Source organism: Corvus kubaryi, unplaced genomic scaffold, assembly GCF_017639235.1.
Source record: "Corvus kubaryi isolate FWS band 111438036 unplaced genomic scaffold, C.kubaryi_AGA036_p1.0 split3-37304, whole genome shotgun sequence".
NCBI lineage: Eukaryota > Metazoa > Chordata > Aves > Passeriformes > Corvidae > Corvus > Corvus kubaryi.
In genome coordinates, this window is record NW_024582087.1 from 2,347,297 (window position 1) to 2,366,443 (window position 19,147).

At 50.9% G+C, this 19,147-nt stretch overlaps 1 protein-coding gene across 5 annotated transcripts in view; it reads right to left on the minus strand.

Moving 5' to 3' along the window:
* Positions 1-19,147, minus strand: part of CSMD2 (CUB and Sushi multiple domains 2) — a 338,283-nt gene that overhangs the window by 143,042 nt on the left and 176,094 nt on the right. For 4 of the 5 annotated variants that reach the window (XM_042015480.1, XM_042015478.1, XM_042015479.1 and 1 more), the window contains 4 exons: positions 18,501-18,622; positions 13,101-13,204; positions 9,476-9,588; positions 1,722-1,904 (listed from right to left, as the gene is read on the minus strand). The exons of the other annotated variant lie outside the window; for it this stretch is intronic. In XM_042015480.1, the coding sequence (XP_041871414.1) occupies positions 1,722-1,904; positions 9,476-9,588; positions 13,101-13,204; positions 18,501-18,622 (522 nt within the window). The remainder of the gene's footprint in view (positions 1-1,721; positions 1,905-9,475; positions 9,589-13,100; positions 13,205-18,500; positions 18,623-19,147) is intronic. 5 annotated transcript variants of the gene reach the window in all.

The following is a 19,147-nucleotide window of genomic DNA, read 5'->3' on the forward strand; positions in this document are numbered from 1 at the left end:
CCTGTTCCCAAACTCCTGCTCCCCAATCCCTGTCCCCCAATCCCTGTTCCCCAATCCCTGTTCCCCAGCCCCAGCTCCACAGCCCCTGTTCCCAAACTCCTGTTCCCCAGCCCCTGCTCCATCTCCAGCTGTCCCACCCCCATGGCCAAGCACGGGACTGTTCCCACAATCCCAACCAGCAGCACCCAAACCAGGCTCCCTCCTTTCCCCACCTCACATTTAACGGGCTCCAAACATTTCCCACCCGGATTTCAGACACATTTTGTCCTGTGACCTCTCCTGCTCCAGTTCCCATTCACAATGAAGTCAGGAGTGAAGGTCTAGAGGGGGCTTTGAGGTACTTTTCCCACTGCTTTGTTGATCCATAAATATCCCAAGAGCCACAGAGAACAGATCACACCGGAATAATTTTAACTGAAAGATTCCTGCCGTGCTTTGCATGGATGGGGCTTGATTTGATCAAAATCTACCTACAAAAAACAATCCTATTTTACCAAAAACTCTCCTTTTTCTACTACTGTGGCCCAGTTTCTTCATCCTGGGCACCACAGTTTTACTCTCACTCCAAACTCTCAGCACGAGTCTCAACCACAGCACCAAGTTGCTCAAAGCCACCCAAAATTCCAGGAAATTCAAAGAAAAAACCAGCACAGAACCAGCCTAACACTTCCCAGATAATCAGAAAAAACTCCCATTCCCTCAGCAGCACCTCCAGCTGGTTTGCTTCCAGAGGAAAAAACCGAACAGGAAGGGAGGGATGGCAGCTGGAAAAGGCAGGACTCACCGAGGAATTGCTTCCTTTCCCCAGGCATTTCTCAGAGCTTAAATCAGTGTTTGGAAAGAAAGGCACTGACTTCAAATTATTTCCCCCCTTCTCCATGATCCCCAATTCTCTCCCAGCTCCTCCAGACTCTGCAGGATCCAGTTTTTCCCTTCCCAGCTCCATCCTCTCCGTGGATCAGCTCCTGCCACATCATGTTTCTGCTGGAATCTAACCCAGTTTGTCACCTGCCCAGCGAATCAACACTTCTAAAAATGACATTTCTGCTTTCTCCCTCTCCATTCCGCCCTCCCTCAACTGGATTTTCCTCTCCTGGTTTTTTTAGGCTCAGTCTCACTCCCCTGCACCACAGACCCTGCTCCAAGGCCCAGGTTTTAACACAGCCAACAAAGAAGAGAGGAAATAAAAAGAAGAGTGAGGTTATCACCAACTGAGGAAACCTGAGCTCCTGCTGGGAGTTTGGGCAGTGTCCAAACCCAGCGTTGTCCCTGCAGGAAGGTCCTGTCAGGGCAATAAAGCAAATTGCCCAGCACATCTCCAAAGGACACCAGGAGCACTAAAACCCCACGGGGACTGCGCAGTAACTCCCATTTACACCCCAAAAGATGACCCTGAGCCACCACGGAGAGCAGAACATCCCACCTCTGCTGAGAACTCAGGCAGCAAACGCAAAACTGAGGCCCAGCAGCAGCAGGGAGCCTGGAGAGTGTCAGATCATGAGGGAAAAAAATAGAAATCCAGGTTTCAATCATGGATTTGGCCGTGTCCTGTCTGTGCCACGGCCACCAAGGATGGATTTTCCCTCAGGGCAGAGCAGGGAGAGCCAAAACCTCTCCCTGAGCCGGCTGAAGGTGCCGCTGGGCGGGTGCCACTGGTGCCACCACCACGGGGCCCCCTCAGAGGACACAGGGCGCTGCTCTGGAGCTGCTGGCTGACTTACAAACACACACAGGTTTCTGAGCAGACCACTGGCTGCTCTTTTGGCAGGTTATGCTTTTGTGGCCCTTCAGCTCGAAGGCGGGCTGGCACTCGAAGTGCAGAGTGTCCCCGTGGCGGAAGGTGGAGCCTTCTCTGCGGCCGTAGGCCGGGATGCCGGGATCGCCGCAGCTGCCCTGGTCGATCTCTGCAAGAGAGAACACAGGATTTGGGTGTGGGGAAAGGGCTGGGAGAAAGAACATGGAATTTGGGTGAGGGGAAGGGGGCGGGGAGAAAGAACATGGAATTTGGGTGAGGGGAAGGGGGCGGGGAGAAAGAACATGGAATTTGGGTGAAGAAAAGGGGGCTGGGAGAAAGAACATGGAATTTGGGGGAGGGGAAGGGGGCTGGGAGAAAGAACATGGAATTTGGGTGAGAAGAAGGGGGCTGGGAGAAAGAACATGGAATTTGGGTGAGAAGAAGGGGGCTGGGAGAAAGAACATGGAATTTGGGTGTGGGGAAGGGGGCTGGGAGAAAGAACATGGAATTTGGGTGAGGGGAAGGGGGATGAGGCCCAGCTGGTGCAGCCCCCACCAGATTGTGGCACCCCAACCTGAACTGTGTCCTAAAAACCCATCCTGACTGCTCCCCCAGCCTCAAATCAAGGGCTTTAGGATGAGGAAAGGCAGACTTGGATTAAATATCAGAAAAGAATTGTTCTCTGTGAAGGTGGGGAGGGGCTGGAAAGGAATTCCCACAGAAGCTGGGGCTGCTCCTGGATCCCTGGAAGTGTCCAAGGCCAGGCTGGACGGGGCTTGGAGCACTCTGGGATAGTGGAAGTGTCCCTGCCCATGAACTGGATGATCTTTAAGGTCCTTTCCACCCCAAACCATTCCAGGGTTCTGTGACAATCCCAGCTGAAATGAAAAAATAAAATACAGGGAACAAATGAAAAACACAGGGATCCAAAGCAGCTCCTGTTCTGCATCTGCTCCAGGAACTTCTGAATTCCAGGGACCACATCTGGCTGAGCAAGACCCACCCTCAGCCCCCTGGCACAGGGACACAGAGGGAATTTGCTGCATTGTCCCCTTTCCTTCCCTCCCCACCCCATTCCCATTCCTGCCTTGTCCCGACACGGAGCTAATCCCTCTCTCCGTGTGCATTTCGACTCCAAATAAACCCCAGACACAATTTCCTGTTATCTCCTGCTCCCTCCAATTCCCTGCCCTGGATCACTATTAGCTCCAAAACTTCATTCCTTCATCCCTCCTTAGTGTTCCCACATTATTTCTCTGCTCCACGCTCCTCTCTGCTCCCACACCCTCTGGTTTTTATCCCCATCATCTCTGATCAGTCTCGCTGTCTTTTCTCCCCGCTTCCAATTTCTTGCACCAAATTGGAAATCTCTTTTATGACACTTCCTTTACAGAGGAAAATCGTGGCAGCCGGGATTTGCATGACTCCCTCTAATGTCCCAATTTGGCTGGAATAACAACGAGCACCTTCATTATTATTCTGGCTCCAGGCAACTCCAGATCCAGGTGTATTTTGAGCAGAAGTCACACGGCACGGAGCTTCTGCTGCATCTTGAGCTGAAAACTCACTGGCAGCTAATGAAGCATCCCCAAAATAATTTAACATAAATTAATATTAAACTTCTCGTGAGATAGGCTGTGGTTTTTGCCTCTCAGTGAAAGCACTTTGCCAGGGTTTACGGATCTTCCTGCAGAGTCTCCAAATCCAACTGTTCAGGAGCTGCACTTGCATATCAGGGATGGAAAATAAAGAGTATTTTGGGTGTTGAAGCTGCACTGAACTGTGCATTCCTCCCCCCAAAACTGCACAAGGCCAACAGTGCCTATCAGGAAATGAAAATGCAGCTTTAAAACTCAAGGAATAGCAAGGAGCTGGGATGGGAAGGAGCAGATTTGGAACATTTATCAGCAAGTCTGACAGAGCCAGGGGGCTGTGAGCACTCCCTGCTGCCACTCAGCTGCCCTGAAACACCCATGGCTGTTATTCCTTCCCTTCCCACACCTTGGAGCCTGGAAATCCAGCGTTAGCCAGGGCCAGTGATGGCTCTGTGAGCTGCAGGGGCTGTCCCCAGTGTCCCCAGTGTCCCCAGTGCTGCTGTCACTGGGGCAGCAGCGCAGCGTGCTCAGGGAAGGAGCTGTTGGATGTCCTGGGATCCCTCTGGTTGCTGGAATTTGGTGAGGATTCTCCATCCCTGGGAGTGTCCCAGGCCAGGCTGGAGCACCCTGGGACAGTGGGAAGTGTCCCTGCCCATGGACTGGGATGGGCTTTAAGGTCCTGTCTGATCCAAACCATTCCATGATTCTGTGACACCAACACACCTCACTCCAGCCATCCCTCAGAGCATGGAGCAGGTGTGGATTCACCTCCCAGCCCATCCTGTACCCAGAGAGAAGGAGAATCAGCCCTTCCCAGGCTGCTCCTGCACACCCAGGGACTCTTCCAGTGCCAACAACAAAACCCCTCCATGCACTGACACAGAAAATTCCCATCGTGGCAGCCCCAAAACTCCTCCACACACGGACACAAACAATTCCTGCCCGACCCCAGCGTGGCAGCCCTGTCCTCCTGAAGCCCATGGGAGCTTCCCCAGAAAGGTCAGAGAGGCCAAAACCCCCCAGCCAGTCCCAAATGCTTCCCTCAGCTCGGGCTGGTGGCTCTGGAGGGATGAGAGCTGCAGGAATTCCATACCAGCTATGGCAGAAGCCGAAGTTCCAGAGCCATAATTCCAAAGGGAACTGAGAATGTGCAGGATCTCCCTGGCTCCTGTAAAACCAGGATGTGCTGAGGGCGTCAGGAGCTCGGAAAAAACGCAGCCAAGTGAGGGAAATCAGAGCATTCTGACCCTTTGCTGAGGGAGAATAAAGACAACACCAAGAGGTCTCCTGCCTCCTCACCCTTTCCTGTCCCTCTGCACGACCCCAGCTCAAATCAGGGGGTTAAAAACGGGAGAGAAATGAGGAATGAGAGCTCCCAGTTCCCACCCTGCCCTTGTTAGCAGCAGGCAACCACAGCTCGCAGGTTTTATCACCTCACAGAGGTCGGGAAACGGGATTTATGCAGAAATTCCATTTTCTGTCCCGAGAAAAATCCCCCAGGTTCCTGCATTTCCCTGCGTAGGGAGTAAAATCCATGAAATAATTTAGCAGGGCAGAAGTTCCACCAAGAAAAAAGAAAAAAAAAAAAAAAGGAGCAATTCAAAAAATATCAAAATGTGTTACTTCAGTACGACTGAAACATTCCTCCTGATGGAAGTTTAAAGCAAAATCACTTCCACATTCCAATAATAAAAGTCAAAACTAAACAAGAACATCCAAACCAAGTGTTTTGACATTATTGAAAGGAAACAAGTTGACACGAATCTTTCACAGCTCCTCCATCAAATATTATTCATACAGGGGGAATTTTGACACAACTCTGTTTTCTGAGGGAAAACGTGGCAGCAGGAATTCTGCACAGCTCTTTGTGCTCTTTGCAGTGGTTGCTGTGGGGAGCCTGGAGAGCAAAGCCTCCCTCACACGCCCTGCAGGCTCCCCCAAATCCAGGCTGTGCCTCTCCTGTGCTTCCATTGGAATTTCTGCTCCCGCCTGGCTCGGTTCTGGGGGGAAATGAGGATTTTGGGAGCTGCCAGCAAGCAGAACTCTGGTTTGTGGAAGGGATAGCCATAGGGTGAAGCATTTGTGAAACCTGAGGAAACCCCACAAGTGTCACCCCCAGTCAGGAAAGTATTTTACCTCACACACGGGATTCTGTGTTTTAATTAATGTGGCTGAATTAATTAAAGCTAATGGTGTCAGGCAAGAACCTGGAGGAATCAGGACTAGGGAGTTTCTGTTGCCTTTTAGTTTTTGATTCCAAGAATGAATCAAAAAGGGATCAGCTCGTTCCAACCCAAAGGATCCTCTGGTTCTGACCCCATTGAAGGGGTGGAACAAGATGGGTTTTAAGGTCCCTTCCAAGCCAAACCAGTCTGGGATTCCCTGAATGAGGAAAAAATGGATCTAAAGAGGGAACACAACAAGGAGGGGATGAAAAAAAAGAAAAAAGCCCTTCCTGCTTCTCCCTCCCAGGTGAAGCCACCAGAGCAGAGCAAGTGCAGCAGCTGGGCCTGGCTCTGGCGGGATCAGCACCACCCCAAACCCTGCCTAAGCTTTGGGCAAGGCTTAAACGCCAGGAACACGGCCCTGGCAGAGCTCAGCTCAGCTCAGCATGAGCTCAAAGCCCTTCTGTGGCTCAGCAGCACTTCAGAGCTCGGGGTTTGTGTGAAGCTCAGCACACGGAATGGGAAAGCAGAGCAGGAGGGACGGGAACCCTCAGCCTCCTGAGAGAGCCCCATCAGCAACAACACGGGGGGCAGGTGATGCAGAACCCCAAAAATTAAACCCAGGGCTGGATTTCCACCTGAATAAAGGGAAAAAGAGCTGCAGGAAGCCTGTCCCAGCAAAGCCCAGCTTGATTAAAAGCACCAAAAGCAGCAGAGGAAATCTCCAGCTCCGGCCCTGCAGAGCTCCCGAGCCTCTTCAGCACCGTGGGGCTGAATTGCAGCTGGGAGCTGAGCTCTCCACAGCCAAAGCCTTGCTCAGCACTCCCCTGACAATGAAGAGCCTTTAATCATCCCCTGCCTGCAGCAGGGGGGCTCGGGGCACACACCTGAGTCAGCTCCAACCTGATTCCAGCAGAAATCCAAATTAAATCAGTGTGGGAGTGCCCATAAATCTGGTTTTAATTTGGAACTCTCGCTTTCTAGTAAAATAATACAACATGAAATTAAAATCTGGCTTTGTTCTGTTGGTTTTTTTTATTATTATTTTCATGTTTTAATGTTCTTACCACGGGAATTTATAAATTTACAAATTAATTTATGCTATTGCTGGGAATAAACTCAGGTTCATCAGCAGAAGGAATAAGGGGTTTGGTTTTTTTGGGAAACTTAGTCCACTGATGGGGAAAATCCCTCAGAAGGAGATTATGGGGGTCTGAATCTTCTTTAATCAATCCTAAATTTCTCAGGAACTTCTGAAAAACGTGACCTGAAGGAATCTTTTATTCCAGCTGTTACAAGGGGCTGGGAATTCTACAAGAATACCCTGATGGATGTGGAAGGCATCAGCTCCAGGGGAAGGTGTTTTCCCAAAAAATCACCCAGGATTAAAGGGAAAGAGGGAGAAAAGAAGCCCCAGGATCATGGAAGGCTTGGAGCCCTCTCCCAAAAGTTGCAGCAGTGGGGAGGAAGGAAAGGATTCTCCAGCAAAGTGGAGCTTAACCCCAATTCCTTCTGCCAAGCACTGGAAATCCCAAACCATTGTTCATTAGGATGAAAAAACGTCTGTTCATGAGGATAAAAGTTGGGATTGGAGATTTAGGAGTGATTTTGGGGAACATCAACGAGCCAGACCCTCAGCCTGGCAGAGCTGAAGTGAGAATCAATGATTTACACACACTGGGTGTTTGCTCCAAACTCATCCCTTCTTTGTGTGAACACTGGGAAAACCCCAAATCCAGACTCTTGGTGCTCTCCATGCCCTCCCTGGTGCAGATATTATTTTTTACCCTCACAGGAAGCAGAAGGACCTGGCTGGGCTCCCCAAATCCCAGCATTAAAAATCCGATGGCACATCCCCCTCCTCAGCAAGGCCTTCCAGCAGCTCCTGGGAGCAGCACCCATCAATCTATTGCCTGGTGGAGGTGGCAGCCTCTGGGATTGCATTCCCCTCATTCCAACTCCCCATTTTGGGATGGATGGATGTCCAACACACTCCACCCTCCCGTCAGGCAGATTTTCAGTCCTGACTCTCCACAGCTCCATCAGCTCTGATTTTCCTCTCACAATTAGGCCATAAAACTGATATTGGAACTTGTCAGGAGTCGCCCAGAACTCCAGAATGCATTTGGGAATTGGCAATTCCCTCTCCCTTGGATGCCTCTTGCTCTGCAGCTCCAAGCATTTGCAAAAATTCCGGGATTTTTGTGGCCAGAGCTGAGGGAGGGCAGCTCAGCCCCCAGCATGGGCTGGGTTTGCTTGTCCATGCACGAATCCGTTCAGCAGGGTCAGCAAAGTGCTGGAAAAACTGCAAAGATACCCAGGAAATGAGGAAAGATTTCATGGAATTACAGGAGTTGTTGTTGGAGCGGCTGAGGGAGCTGGGAAAGGGGCTCAGCCTGGAGAAAAGGAGGATCAGGAGGGAATTTTTCACTCTCTGCCTGACAGGAGGGGGCAGCCAGATGGGATTTGGGATCTGTTCCCAGGGAACAGGGACAGGAGGAGAGGGAATGGCCTCAGGCTGGGCCAGGGGAGTTTGGGTTGGATTTTAGGGAATATTTCTGCATGGAAAGCGTGGTCAGGCCTTGGAAGGGGAAATTTGGAGTCCTCATCCCTGGAGGTGTCCAAAGAATCCCTGGATGTGGCACTCAGTGCCCTGGGCTGGGGACAAGGTGGGGACTGGGAACAGCTTGGATTCAGTGACCCTGGAGGGCTTTTCCAGCCTCAGTGCTCCTGGGATTCTGCTGTGCAGGAAGTGGAGGAGCAGATCTGCTCCTGGAAGCTCCAGTTCCACAGGATTCCAAGGCCTGAGTGACAACGGGGGATTGGGGGGCTCACAGGGAGCAGGAGCAGTTCCCTTATTAGGATATTCCTGTAAAATATCCCAGTATTCCTGAAATCCTGGGAAAAGCCCAGTATCCCAGCAATCCTGTAAATAGCTCAGTATCCCAGAAGTCCTGTAAAACATCCCAGCATCCCTGAAATCCTACAAATACCTCAGCATCCCTGAAATCCTGCAAACATCCCAGCATTCCTGCAATCCTGTAAGTACCCCAGCAGTCCTGAAATCCTGCAAACACCCCAGTATCCCTGCAATCCTGTACAAATCCAGCATTCCTGCAATCCTGTAAATAACTCAACATCCCTGAAACCCTGTGGACTATCCCAGCATCCCTGAAATCCTGTAAAATATCCCAGACTCCGTGCAAACACCTCAACATCTTAGAATCCAGTAAAAAGCCCAGCATCAGGACCTGTTCCCCCCCAGGCTCCCTGCCCATGCTGTATTTGCTCCAGCTGAGTCTTCCAGGAGCTCAGGTCTCTGAGGCTCCTGGGATTTGCTCCCGGAGCTCCCTCAGCAGCAGCAGCAGCCCCAGGGCCAGGCCCTGGCACCCCCTGGAGCAGGGACAGCCACGGGAAACCCTTCAAAAACGACCCGAGGGCTGATGTGCATCTGGGGCCTAGAGGATCCAGAGCTGAATGTTCCTGCTGGGCACTTCCAGCAGCTCCCAGGGACACTCTCCCCTCACATTTTCCCTGTTTTTGCCAACACCTGTGACAACAGCAAACACAGCAGCTTAGGCCAGACTGGAGCACTCGCATCTTGCTGCATTCCGTGAGTTTCTTTGAAAAAAACCCCAGGATGAACTTCTATTTTATTCAAAACACTCCAGCCTAGTCCCAGTTTAAAGCATTTGACACCAGTGCTCTGCTGGAACCATCGATTCCCCCATCCCCTCCCTTCCCACAGGCAGTCAGCTGAGATTCCCAACTCTTTTCCAAGAAAACACGAAAAGGCAATGGGACAGTCCCCACCCAGCCAGCCTGGATGGGAAAGGAACCAGCAAAGCTCCTCTCAAGGAGAAAAAAACCTCCAGAGCTTCGATTTCTTTAGAGAAGCTCCTTCTTCTCCCGAATCACTGCACTCAGCTCGTCCCTGATCCTTTGGAAACGTGGGAATTGGGAAGAGGAGCCTGGATTACCTTCATAGGTGGCTTTGAAGCCCAGCAGGTTGCTGACACTGTCGGTCTGGAACAGGAGCCACATCTGGTGCTGGGTGCTGACGATGAGGTCGGGGACGGTGGTGCCCGTCAGGCTGCAAAAAACATCAACAGCAGCAGATCAACAGCCTTGAAGTGTCCTCAGACTCACCCACCCTCAAATAAAGGCCTCTGCAGGAGCAGAAAAATGCCAAACTAATTAAGAGTCATCCCAAAACAAAGAAAATTTACTGGAAAGTTCCTGGGGAAAGATTCCACTGTCCAAAAAACTGGGGGATTTTCAAGTCTGATGAAAATCCTCTCATGCCCTGCACTCTGCCCCCACAGTGAATCTTCTCCCACCACCCTTGCTGCAATCATTACAACTCACTGCCATTATTGCAAGAGATCATCCAGCAGCAAAAGGAATCGTTTCCCTGCTGGCTGAGGCAAAACATCAGCAAACAAATAAAGTCCCAGAACCCAAACTGCGCCCTGACCGACTGAATCCTCCCAACTGCCCTCGCAGCAGTTTCCAGTGCTACAAAAAATTGCTTCCCACCCATTCCCTGCTGCATTTCCGCCCTGAGAGAAGCTTCTGCAAGGATCTAAAAAACATAAAAGCACCTGGCAGACAAGGCACAAGCCCCAAATCTGCTGAACACCCTCTGAGCCCTTCAGAAGTGCCACTAATCCCGGCAGGATCAGCGCTCTGCCTTCCCCTCAGGATCCTCCCAGGAGGGCTGAGGAGATTTAGGGAGATGTCACAGATCCCTCCCTGTTAATGAGGCTCATTCAGCCTCTGGGATTAATCACCTCGGTGCGGTTCAACACAGCTTTAGAGCTTTATCCCCACCCACACGAGCATCTTTTCCACAGGCAGATGCCCACGTGGAGCTCAGCTCCCTCCCTTCCCTGCACTCCTGGAAAGGGAACAGCGTGGGCAGGACGATTATTCCAGGAGCAGAGCTGTTGTGTTGCCTGTGTTTAATGTTGTGATTATCCTGTTCCAGCTGAGGTATTATCTGCGAGAAATTTAGAAATTAAGTGCAAGTAGAGAGGGACAAGAGGGTTTTTTCTCTTTTCTGTGGTGTTTAAATACACCCAAATTCATCCCCGTGTTCAGCTCTGCGTTGTGCCTGGCCCCAGGTACAACAGCAGCACTTGAAAGGCTCCAACGTTAGAGGGACGTGGAATTCCTGGAGCAAGTCCAGAGCAGGGATGTGGAGTTGATAAAGGGACTGGATCCAGGCTGGGAGAGCTGGGAATGTTCAGCTGGAAATGCCAGCACCTGCCAGGATTGCAGGAGAGCTGGAGAGGGACTCTGCATCAGGAACTGGCGTGCCAGGACAAGGGGGAATGGCTTCAAACTGGACAAGGGGAGAACTGGCTGGGATATTGGGAAGAAATTCCTCTCTGGGAGGGTGGGGAGGCCCTGGCACAGGGTGCCCAGAGCAGCTGGGGCTGCCCCTGGATCCCTGGCAGTGCCCAAGGCCAGGCTGGACAGGGCTGGGAGCAGCCTGGGACAGTGGAAGGTGTCCCTGCCATGGCAGGGATGGAACAGGATGAGCTTTAAGATCCTTTAAGGTCCTTCTGCCCCAGCCCATTCCAGGATTGTGTGACAGCTCCAAGGGCTGTGTCACCTGCTGGCTGCAGGTGACATTAACTCCGCTCCCTGCCCAGTGCCAGCTCCTTCCCAGGACAGGTATCCCAGGGAAATGGGACCATCCAGAGACCTCTCCTCCCCATCCCTGAGATTTCACAGGCCCCGGGGACAGGGACACCTGCAGCAGCCACTGCTCAAGCTCTCCTGGAATCCAGAGTGTGTTTTTCCCTGGAATCAGAACCATCTCTCCCAATCTCAGCAAAGCTCTCCCAGCTCTGCCCCCGCCTTTGCTCTGTGATTTCTGCTCTGACCTGCAGCAGGAGTTTTATTGATCCCAGGGTGCTGAGAATGAAGCAATGATCTTGTTTTAGTGCCTGTTTTGCATCCCAGAGATGTTCAGGAGCATCATTGTTGATTCTCAAGTTATTTATTTAAGCAGCAGCCAGGCAGGAATGAGGAACATTCCAAGAGGAAAAACCTCCAGGAAAAGCTGCTTCAAAGCTCTCCACATCCTCTGCCACCCCACTTTTAACGAGCTGGGTGATTGATTTGGGTGCTTGTTACTTCAGGAAATCAAATCCTCTCTGCAAATCAGGCAGCTCAGCCTAACAATCTGCTCTGTTCCCATTTTCCAGCGGTGGGAATGAGCCTGGAAACAAATGGTCCTTCCCAGCTCCGTTTGGGATGGAATCTGCTGCTGTGCAACTCCACTCACTCCACAAGTGCATTCCTTGATTGGAAAGGCAGCAGGACTGAGCTCCTCAACAACCAAGAAGTGAAGAGCAGGAAGAAAATTGGAATTGACAGGAGTTTCTGCATTTTGATTCCTCCAAAGTAACCACACTTTGCATCCAGATGTTATTCCTGATCTGGGAATCCAGCTGACAGTGGGCAGCAAACTCTGGGAAAAGTGATCCCTGGACTTTCAAGCACATTAATCACCACTGTGGTTTTCACAGCTCTCTCCCATTTCACTGCCTTCCAACTTATCCTCCCAGATTATAATCAAATAAATGCTCCTGCTGGGATTAGCACCAGCAGTTTACTGGGAAGCTTCTGGGAAAAGATTCCAGGCACTGCACCTTGCTCAGTCACAGACATTCCAAATCTGCATCAGCAAAGTGCTGAGGAGGTAACAGAGAGTGGGAAAAAAACATGGAATGATTAAAATCCAATCAAAGGAAAATCTTTGTGAGTTTTAGGCAAACCAAAAGGGAAGGAATGGGAAATGATGGCAGGAATTTCTTCCAGGGATCTGCAGGTTTTGACCAAGCAGCTGTGAAGTGTCCTGGGACACTTTAATTACACTTGTGCAATAATCAGCCTTCACATTTCTGTGTGTTCCAGGCTGGGGTTCCTGACCAAGGCCCACCCCTGTCCATGTGCTGGGAAGGAACAAAACCTCAGGGAAACAGAGGTTTGGGAAAGACAAGGAAGTGCTGATATGGGAAAATGGAGTGGGAAGCTGCTTCACGTGGAAAAACAAGAGAAGAGGAAGAATAAAAAAATACAACAAATTTCTCCATCAGTTGCCAGAGCACAACAGCTTTGCTGGAGTGGTTCTGGAGAGGCCTGGAGGGAAAGCAGGACCATCTGTGAGTTCCCTGTGCTGAAGAACCCCCCAGAGAACATCAGATTTGCAAGCAGAGGATGCAAAAATCCCAAATCCCAGCCTGGAAGCAGCCTCGTTTCCCCAAATGCACCCTGGGTGTGAAATGCTGGGATGTCACTCCAAGATCTTGGATTTACACTCAAACTGATGGCAGCAGGAGACAGAGATCCAAACAGCTCCTGGTGTGTGCCTGCGTTGCTTTTCCTTCTGTATCCCAGCTTTTCTCAGCTCCCCGGAGAGCCTCAGCCTCTCCCTGAGGGGGAGGGAAGCACAGAGGGCAGAACTTTCTGTCCCAGAAATGCCAAGCAGCCCAAAAACCACCGCAGAGGGACAGCAGGGGCAGATCCCAGCCCCGCAGCCGCACTTGGCCAGGCTTCCCCCAGGAGGATTTCCCGGGAATTGTTACTCACACATAAAGCACGGATTTCTGGTCTCCGACCTGGCCTCCGTCCCCCACTGTCAGGGTGTCGTAGCCTCTCTCCAGCTCGAACTCCTCGAAGCTGAGTTTGATCACCTGCCAAAGACACGGCACAATTAACACAATTAGCACAATTAACACCAACCCCTGCCCTGCTCGTGGATCCCTTGCTCTGTCCAGGAGCAGCTTCCAAGGGCATCAAAATCTCCAGGACATCCCCCAAAGTGCCCAGCTTGGATTTTGCCGGGTGATTTGAATCACCTCTGCCTTATCTCTCCTTGCCCTGCTGACTTGGCTGATAACAATATCCGTGTGCTGGGATTCCAACGTGCCTTTTCCCACCCCTTCCCTCCCCAAAGCTGGAATTCTGGAGGTGGATTTGGATGTGCACACAGGCATGAAGTAAATGCAGAGTCTTTTGCTTTGTGGCTCAGGAAATTCTCCTGGTTCAGGGTCAGAGCAGGAGATAATTCACGGATTTATGTGAATTGCCTCCAGCTGTCTGCAAACACCATCCCCAGCATCATCACATCCTTGTTCCCTGGTTTTTCTCTCCTTCTCCACCCAGACTTTGGCCCCCACAGGATTTCTGCAGCCTCTCTGCATCATTCAGGAGCAGAATTCCCATGGAAGTTTGTGCTCCAAGGCTCTCAGCTGCTTTGGGAATCTCTGCTTTTCAAATGTGATTTAGGGGCAGAGTCCTTAATCCAGCCCGGGACAGGCTGGACAACCAGAAAAGGAAGAGATTAATTAAATTAAACAAGTGCTTCACACCCCCCATCAGCAGAAATCAGCAGAGTTTTTGTTTCTTGGACTCTTTACCTGACCAGCAAAAAAAAAAAAGGCACAGAGACACTCAGATGCACGAGACCTTCATAAATACATTAAATTTCCTGACTATTAACAGATTCAATCACCAAATGTGGGTTGATCCCCATTTCAGCTGCTTCACACAACACAAAAGTCATCAGAAGTCATGAAGGAGAAGGAACCAGGTGAGTGCTGAGGACCTCAGAGCCTCGGTGTCCCTCTCCACCTCAGTTTGGGGCAAGGAACCGAAGCCCAGGGAACCCAAAATCTTCCTCTGGTCACTTGTTGCCTTTGTAAGCAGCACCTCCTGCAAAACTTGAGCACGTGTGGATTCCCAGGGGGATAAAAACCCCAAAGTTCAACCCAAAAGTAAAAAAAAAAAGGTGTTTATACAGCTCAGGCTGAGCTGTCCTGTATTTTCTCTTCTACAGATGAACAGAACATTTTTCAAGGCACAGAAAAACAAATTTAGAGATTTTAGCCATTCTGAAAAGGGTTTTTTTTCCCCAAAGGCCCAGGATGGTGAAACAGGGTGATCCTTTAGATGACTCTGGCCCTGTTAATTTGTGTCTAGTACCCAAACATTAACCTGTGCAGGCTGTCACCAAAGCATGAAACGCTGGAATAATGTAATTAATCCAGAGAACAGCGAGCTGCAGAGCTACACACACCATTAGTTCAAGCAGCCACTCAAGGAAGCTGCATCCTGAGCAGTCTGACCCTAATTAAACAACTAATTACATCCCAGCACACTTGTGGCTCAAGAGTTGGGTGCTGAATATTGTGTTTATTTCCCCATTTTCCTGGGTTGCTTTTGTTTTTGCTCTGAAAGCTGGGAATAATTTACTGATTCATTAAACAGCCAGAGAGGCACCAGCACCCCCAAACTTGGAGCTGCTGAAGTGACAGGGAGCAATGAGCAAAGCCAGGGAAACGGGATGGGACTCGTGATTCCAAAGCTTTGTGCCACCAAAGTGATTGGAAGTGCAGTGACATCCCGAGGAGGAAAATCCACAAGAATTCCCTCCAGGAGAACAGCAGCTCGTGCAGTTCTGTCCTAAAGCACGTTCCTCATCTCCCCGCTCTCCAAGCTCCAGAATTTCCCCCTCCATTTGGAATAAATCATCCCCTAGAGGGGCCCTTCCTCCATCAGTGAGCTTGGGAAGGGCTTTTTTTGGCTCCAGGTGAGAATAACCCCAGGAGAAACCTCAACCAGCAACATCCATTCTGTCAAGAAAGGGCCAGAAATAGCTTTTATGCAAATCCCCCAATTACCATATGCATTTCTCAGCTCCCCAGTGATTTATTTTTCCCATTGTGGTTGGAATTAATTCCCAGGGCACCAGGGACCAGCTAAAAAAAAATCAGAATATCCCCCAAATAGGTTTGATGTCCCCCCCTCTGCACAGGAAATAATCCCAACTTGTCAGTGAGGAGCCCTCGGCCCTGTGGATGCAGAATTCCCAGCAAACTTGGAGGGGATTATGGGGCTCAGTGGATCTCTGGGTTCTTTGCCAAAGACAGAGCAGAGGACTTGCAAATGAGTCCTAAATTCAGCTCCCTGCCTTCCCCACTGCTCCTATCAAAAGCTCCACGGAGCAGGACCTGATCCAAAGACCACTGGAGTCAATAAAAAGATTACAGCGACTTCAGCAGCTCCAGCTCAGGCACAAAACGCTCCTTATTCCCAAGTATTTCATTGGCATTGGGAGTAATTCATCCCCAGTCCTTCCCTGGAAAGGATGGGAAACGCTGGGATCATCCCTGAGGGACGTGCAGGGAGAGCTGTGGCCTTCCCAGAGGAGCTGCTGCTCTCCTCCCAACCCTCCCTGCTCCAGGAGAGCTTTTCCCCACCTGTAAATCAAAATTCCAGCATGAAACACCTAAAACCAAGAAACCCTTTGTAAACCGGCATTATTAATTAAATTAATGAGGTATTTATCATTTCAAAGGAAAAGGAATGGAATCTCTTCACACAAAGGCTGCTGATTTGCTCCAGATTTCAGTGCATGATGAGCAGCCCATGGAGCAGCACCTGCACTTCCTTGTGCTGTGGAATCTCTGATCCAAGCTGGGAAGTCTTGGAATGAATGGATTTGACCAATTCCAATCCCCTTTATGATTTAGGGAAGGGTCAGGACTTGTAGATTCTGTGTGTGTTATGACTCAGGCTTCAAAGCTGAGGGAGAAACCAAGCAGGGGAAGAGGAGAAACTTCCTCCAAGGAGAAGTTCCCGTGGAAAAATCACAGAGTTCTGCCCAGGAAGGTCAGAGGAGAAGCTTTTCCCATCACACTGCTGATGGAAAAGCAGGAAAACTTTGGGCACAAGACTGGCACAAAAGCAAAGGAACAGAGAGCTGAAGGCTAGACCTGAATATTCACCACAAAAGGGTCAGTGGAACACTGGGCCGGTGTATTTTCCTCGTGATTTCCATCTCCTCCTTCATAATTTGTAGCAGGAAACCCAAATGGAAGTGGTATCCTATGAAACACCCAGGAAATGTCTGCACCCAGCTCTCCAAGTGCTGTTTTATCCACACAAAAACTGGATGTTGGTGATTTTTGGAGACAAAGAGGTTCAAAAATAACGTAAAAGGATAAAACACCCCCCACAGCCCGAGCTGTGCTGAATTCCAGCCCCTGGATACCCAGGGAACACTCCAGTGTCCTGCCCTTCCCTGATGAATCCTGGGGCTCATCAACCACTAAACCCCTCCCAATAAAGCAGCACTGAAAGATCTCCTGGTTCCACACTCCATCTCCCAAAATCCGGCTCACTTCCAGGCTCCCGTGCAGCCAAAGCATGGATAATGACAGCCCTGAGCCACACCCTGCCTGGGAATGGGAATGGAGGGATGTTCCTCAGGAAATCGGGATCTGTGCTGGCTGAAGGCTCGGCCTGAGCTCAGCAGGGAGGGAGAACCCCACAGGCTCTTCCTCCATCCTGCCCCTGCTCTGGAGGGAAGGGAAAGGGTCCCATCAGAGCTGCCAGCACTTCCTAACAATTCCCAGCTACAAGCAGGAGATCCTGTGAGTCCATGAGATTCCCTGCTTGCATCAGGGGCCTGCAGGAATGTCCAGAGGCAAGGGATCATCCCTGGGAGAGTAAATGGGAGCTCGGAGGCTCGGCAGGCTCAGGATTCCTCCAGAACGAACGGAATGATGTTTGCAGGGATCCAGACGCTCAAAGGAACAAAGCCTGTCACCTTCTGTCACCTCAGAAAGGGCCCTTTGAGCTACACAGCAGAGTAATTTCTGTTCTTCTGTGCCAGAGCTGCAGGAGAGACAAGGGCTGAGACTGGAAAAAGCTGTGAGGCACCGAACACTGCCCTCAACTCAATTCCCATTGCCAGGGGAAATGGACAGGGATTGATCTTTCCCAGGCCAGGGCAGCCACAACTCCTTCTCTCCCCACACACTGGAGTCACACCTGGTACAGACTTTCAATCCTTTAGGTATTTAAGGTGTATATATATATATATAAAAAGTATTTCAATTTCTAACAGTGCATAAATGTGAATAAATTTGTACCAGTGCATAAATAGCAAGAGATAGACCCAAACCTCCCTCCTCTGACCCTGGGGGCTGAAATCCTGCTGGGCAAGGGCCAGCCACAGTCAAAAAACTGGGAATAATCAGCATTCCTGGCACAGCCTCCCTGCCCCAAGGAGCCCTGCCCCAAGAGCTGCTTTGCTGGGCTGCTCGAGCACCTCCCCACCCTCCACACGAGATATCAAAGGGGCTTCGATTACAAATAATTACCCTCACTTTTAATTACAGCCCTTAACAAAGTGAGTGCTCAGCAGGGAGGGAAGGGCAGGGATTTAGAGACAGGTGGGAAACACAGAGAAGAGTCTGTTGGGGGAGAGAAGCAGAGCCTGAGGGGATGAACAAGGCTTTAATGTGAGGGTGGGGAGGGGCTGGGAAAGGTTTTCTGGAGAAGCTGTGGCTGCTCCCTCCTTGGAAGTGTCCAAGGCCAGACTGGAAGGGGCTTGGAGCAGCCTGGGATGGTGGAAGGTGTTTGGATGTGTCTGGATGTGTCTGGAGGTGTCTGGAGGTGCTTGGATGTGTCTGGAGATCTTTGGATGTGCTTGGATGTGTCTGGCTGTGCTCACACGCTCCCCCACCACAGCCCAGCATCCAAACCCCTTCCAACTTCTGTTCCATAAAACACCAGGACAAAGAACCCCCTTTGCTCATCTCCTCCTTCCACGGCTCTGGGGAATCAACAATTCTCCTCAACAACGGCTCTGAACTGAAAGGGAGCGGGTTTGGATGGGATATTGGGGTGAAATTCCTCCTTGTGAGGCTGGGGAGGGCTGGGATGGAATTCCCAGAGCAGCTGTGGCTGCCCCTGGATCCCTGGCACTGTCCCAGGCCTGGCTGAAGCAGCCTGGCCTAGTGGAAGACATCCTTACCCACAGCACAAGATGAGCTTCGAGCTCCCTCCCAACCCAAACCCGCCTGGAATCCCATGAAACACGAGCCTGGAATTCCACGGAACACCACAAACTCGTCCTCCCTGGATCTGCAGAGCTTCCCACCACCAGCCTGGGCACAAAGGGCTGTTCTGAGGACCCACCTTGGCGGGGTTGAGGGCGGTGATGACCCACACGCAGTAGGCGTTGTTGTCGTACTGCACGGGGTAGTTGGGGGACGTGATGACACCGCTGGGCCCGCGCAGGTACGTGTCACACATCCTGGCTGGGGACACAAACGGGGCACACTCAGCACCGGGGGACCCCCTTCCAGCGGGGAGGGAGAAGGGGTGAGCTCGGTATGGAAGTGGGAGAAGGCAAGAATGAAAACAATCGTTGTTTGCGCGGCCTAAACAGCTCCTTTTTTGCATCCGCGGCACAAAAATGAAGGATTTCTCCGTGAGGAGTGGGGCCATCAAACACTGATCCCATCAAACCCTGATCCCATCAAACACTGATCCCATCAAACCCTGATCCCATCAGTGATCCCATCAAACACTGATCCCATCAAACACTGATCCCATCAGTGATCCCATCAAACCCTGATCCCATCAGTGATCCCATCAAACCCAGATCCCATCAAACCCTGATCCCATCAAACCCTGATCCCATCAGTGATCCCATCAAACACTGATCCCATCAAACCCTGATCCCATCAGTGATCCCATCAAACCCTGATCCCATCAGTGATCCCATCAAACCCAGATCCCATCAAACCCTGATCCCATCAGTGATCCCATCAAACCCTGAT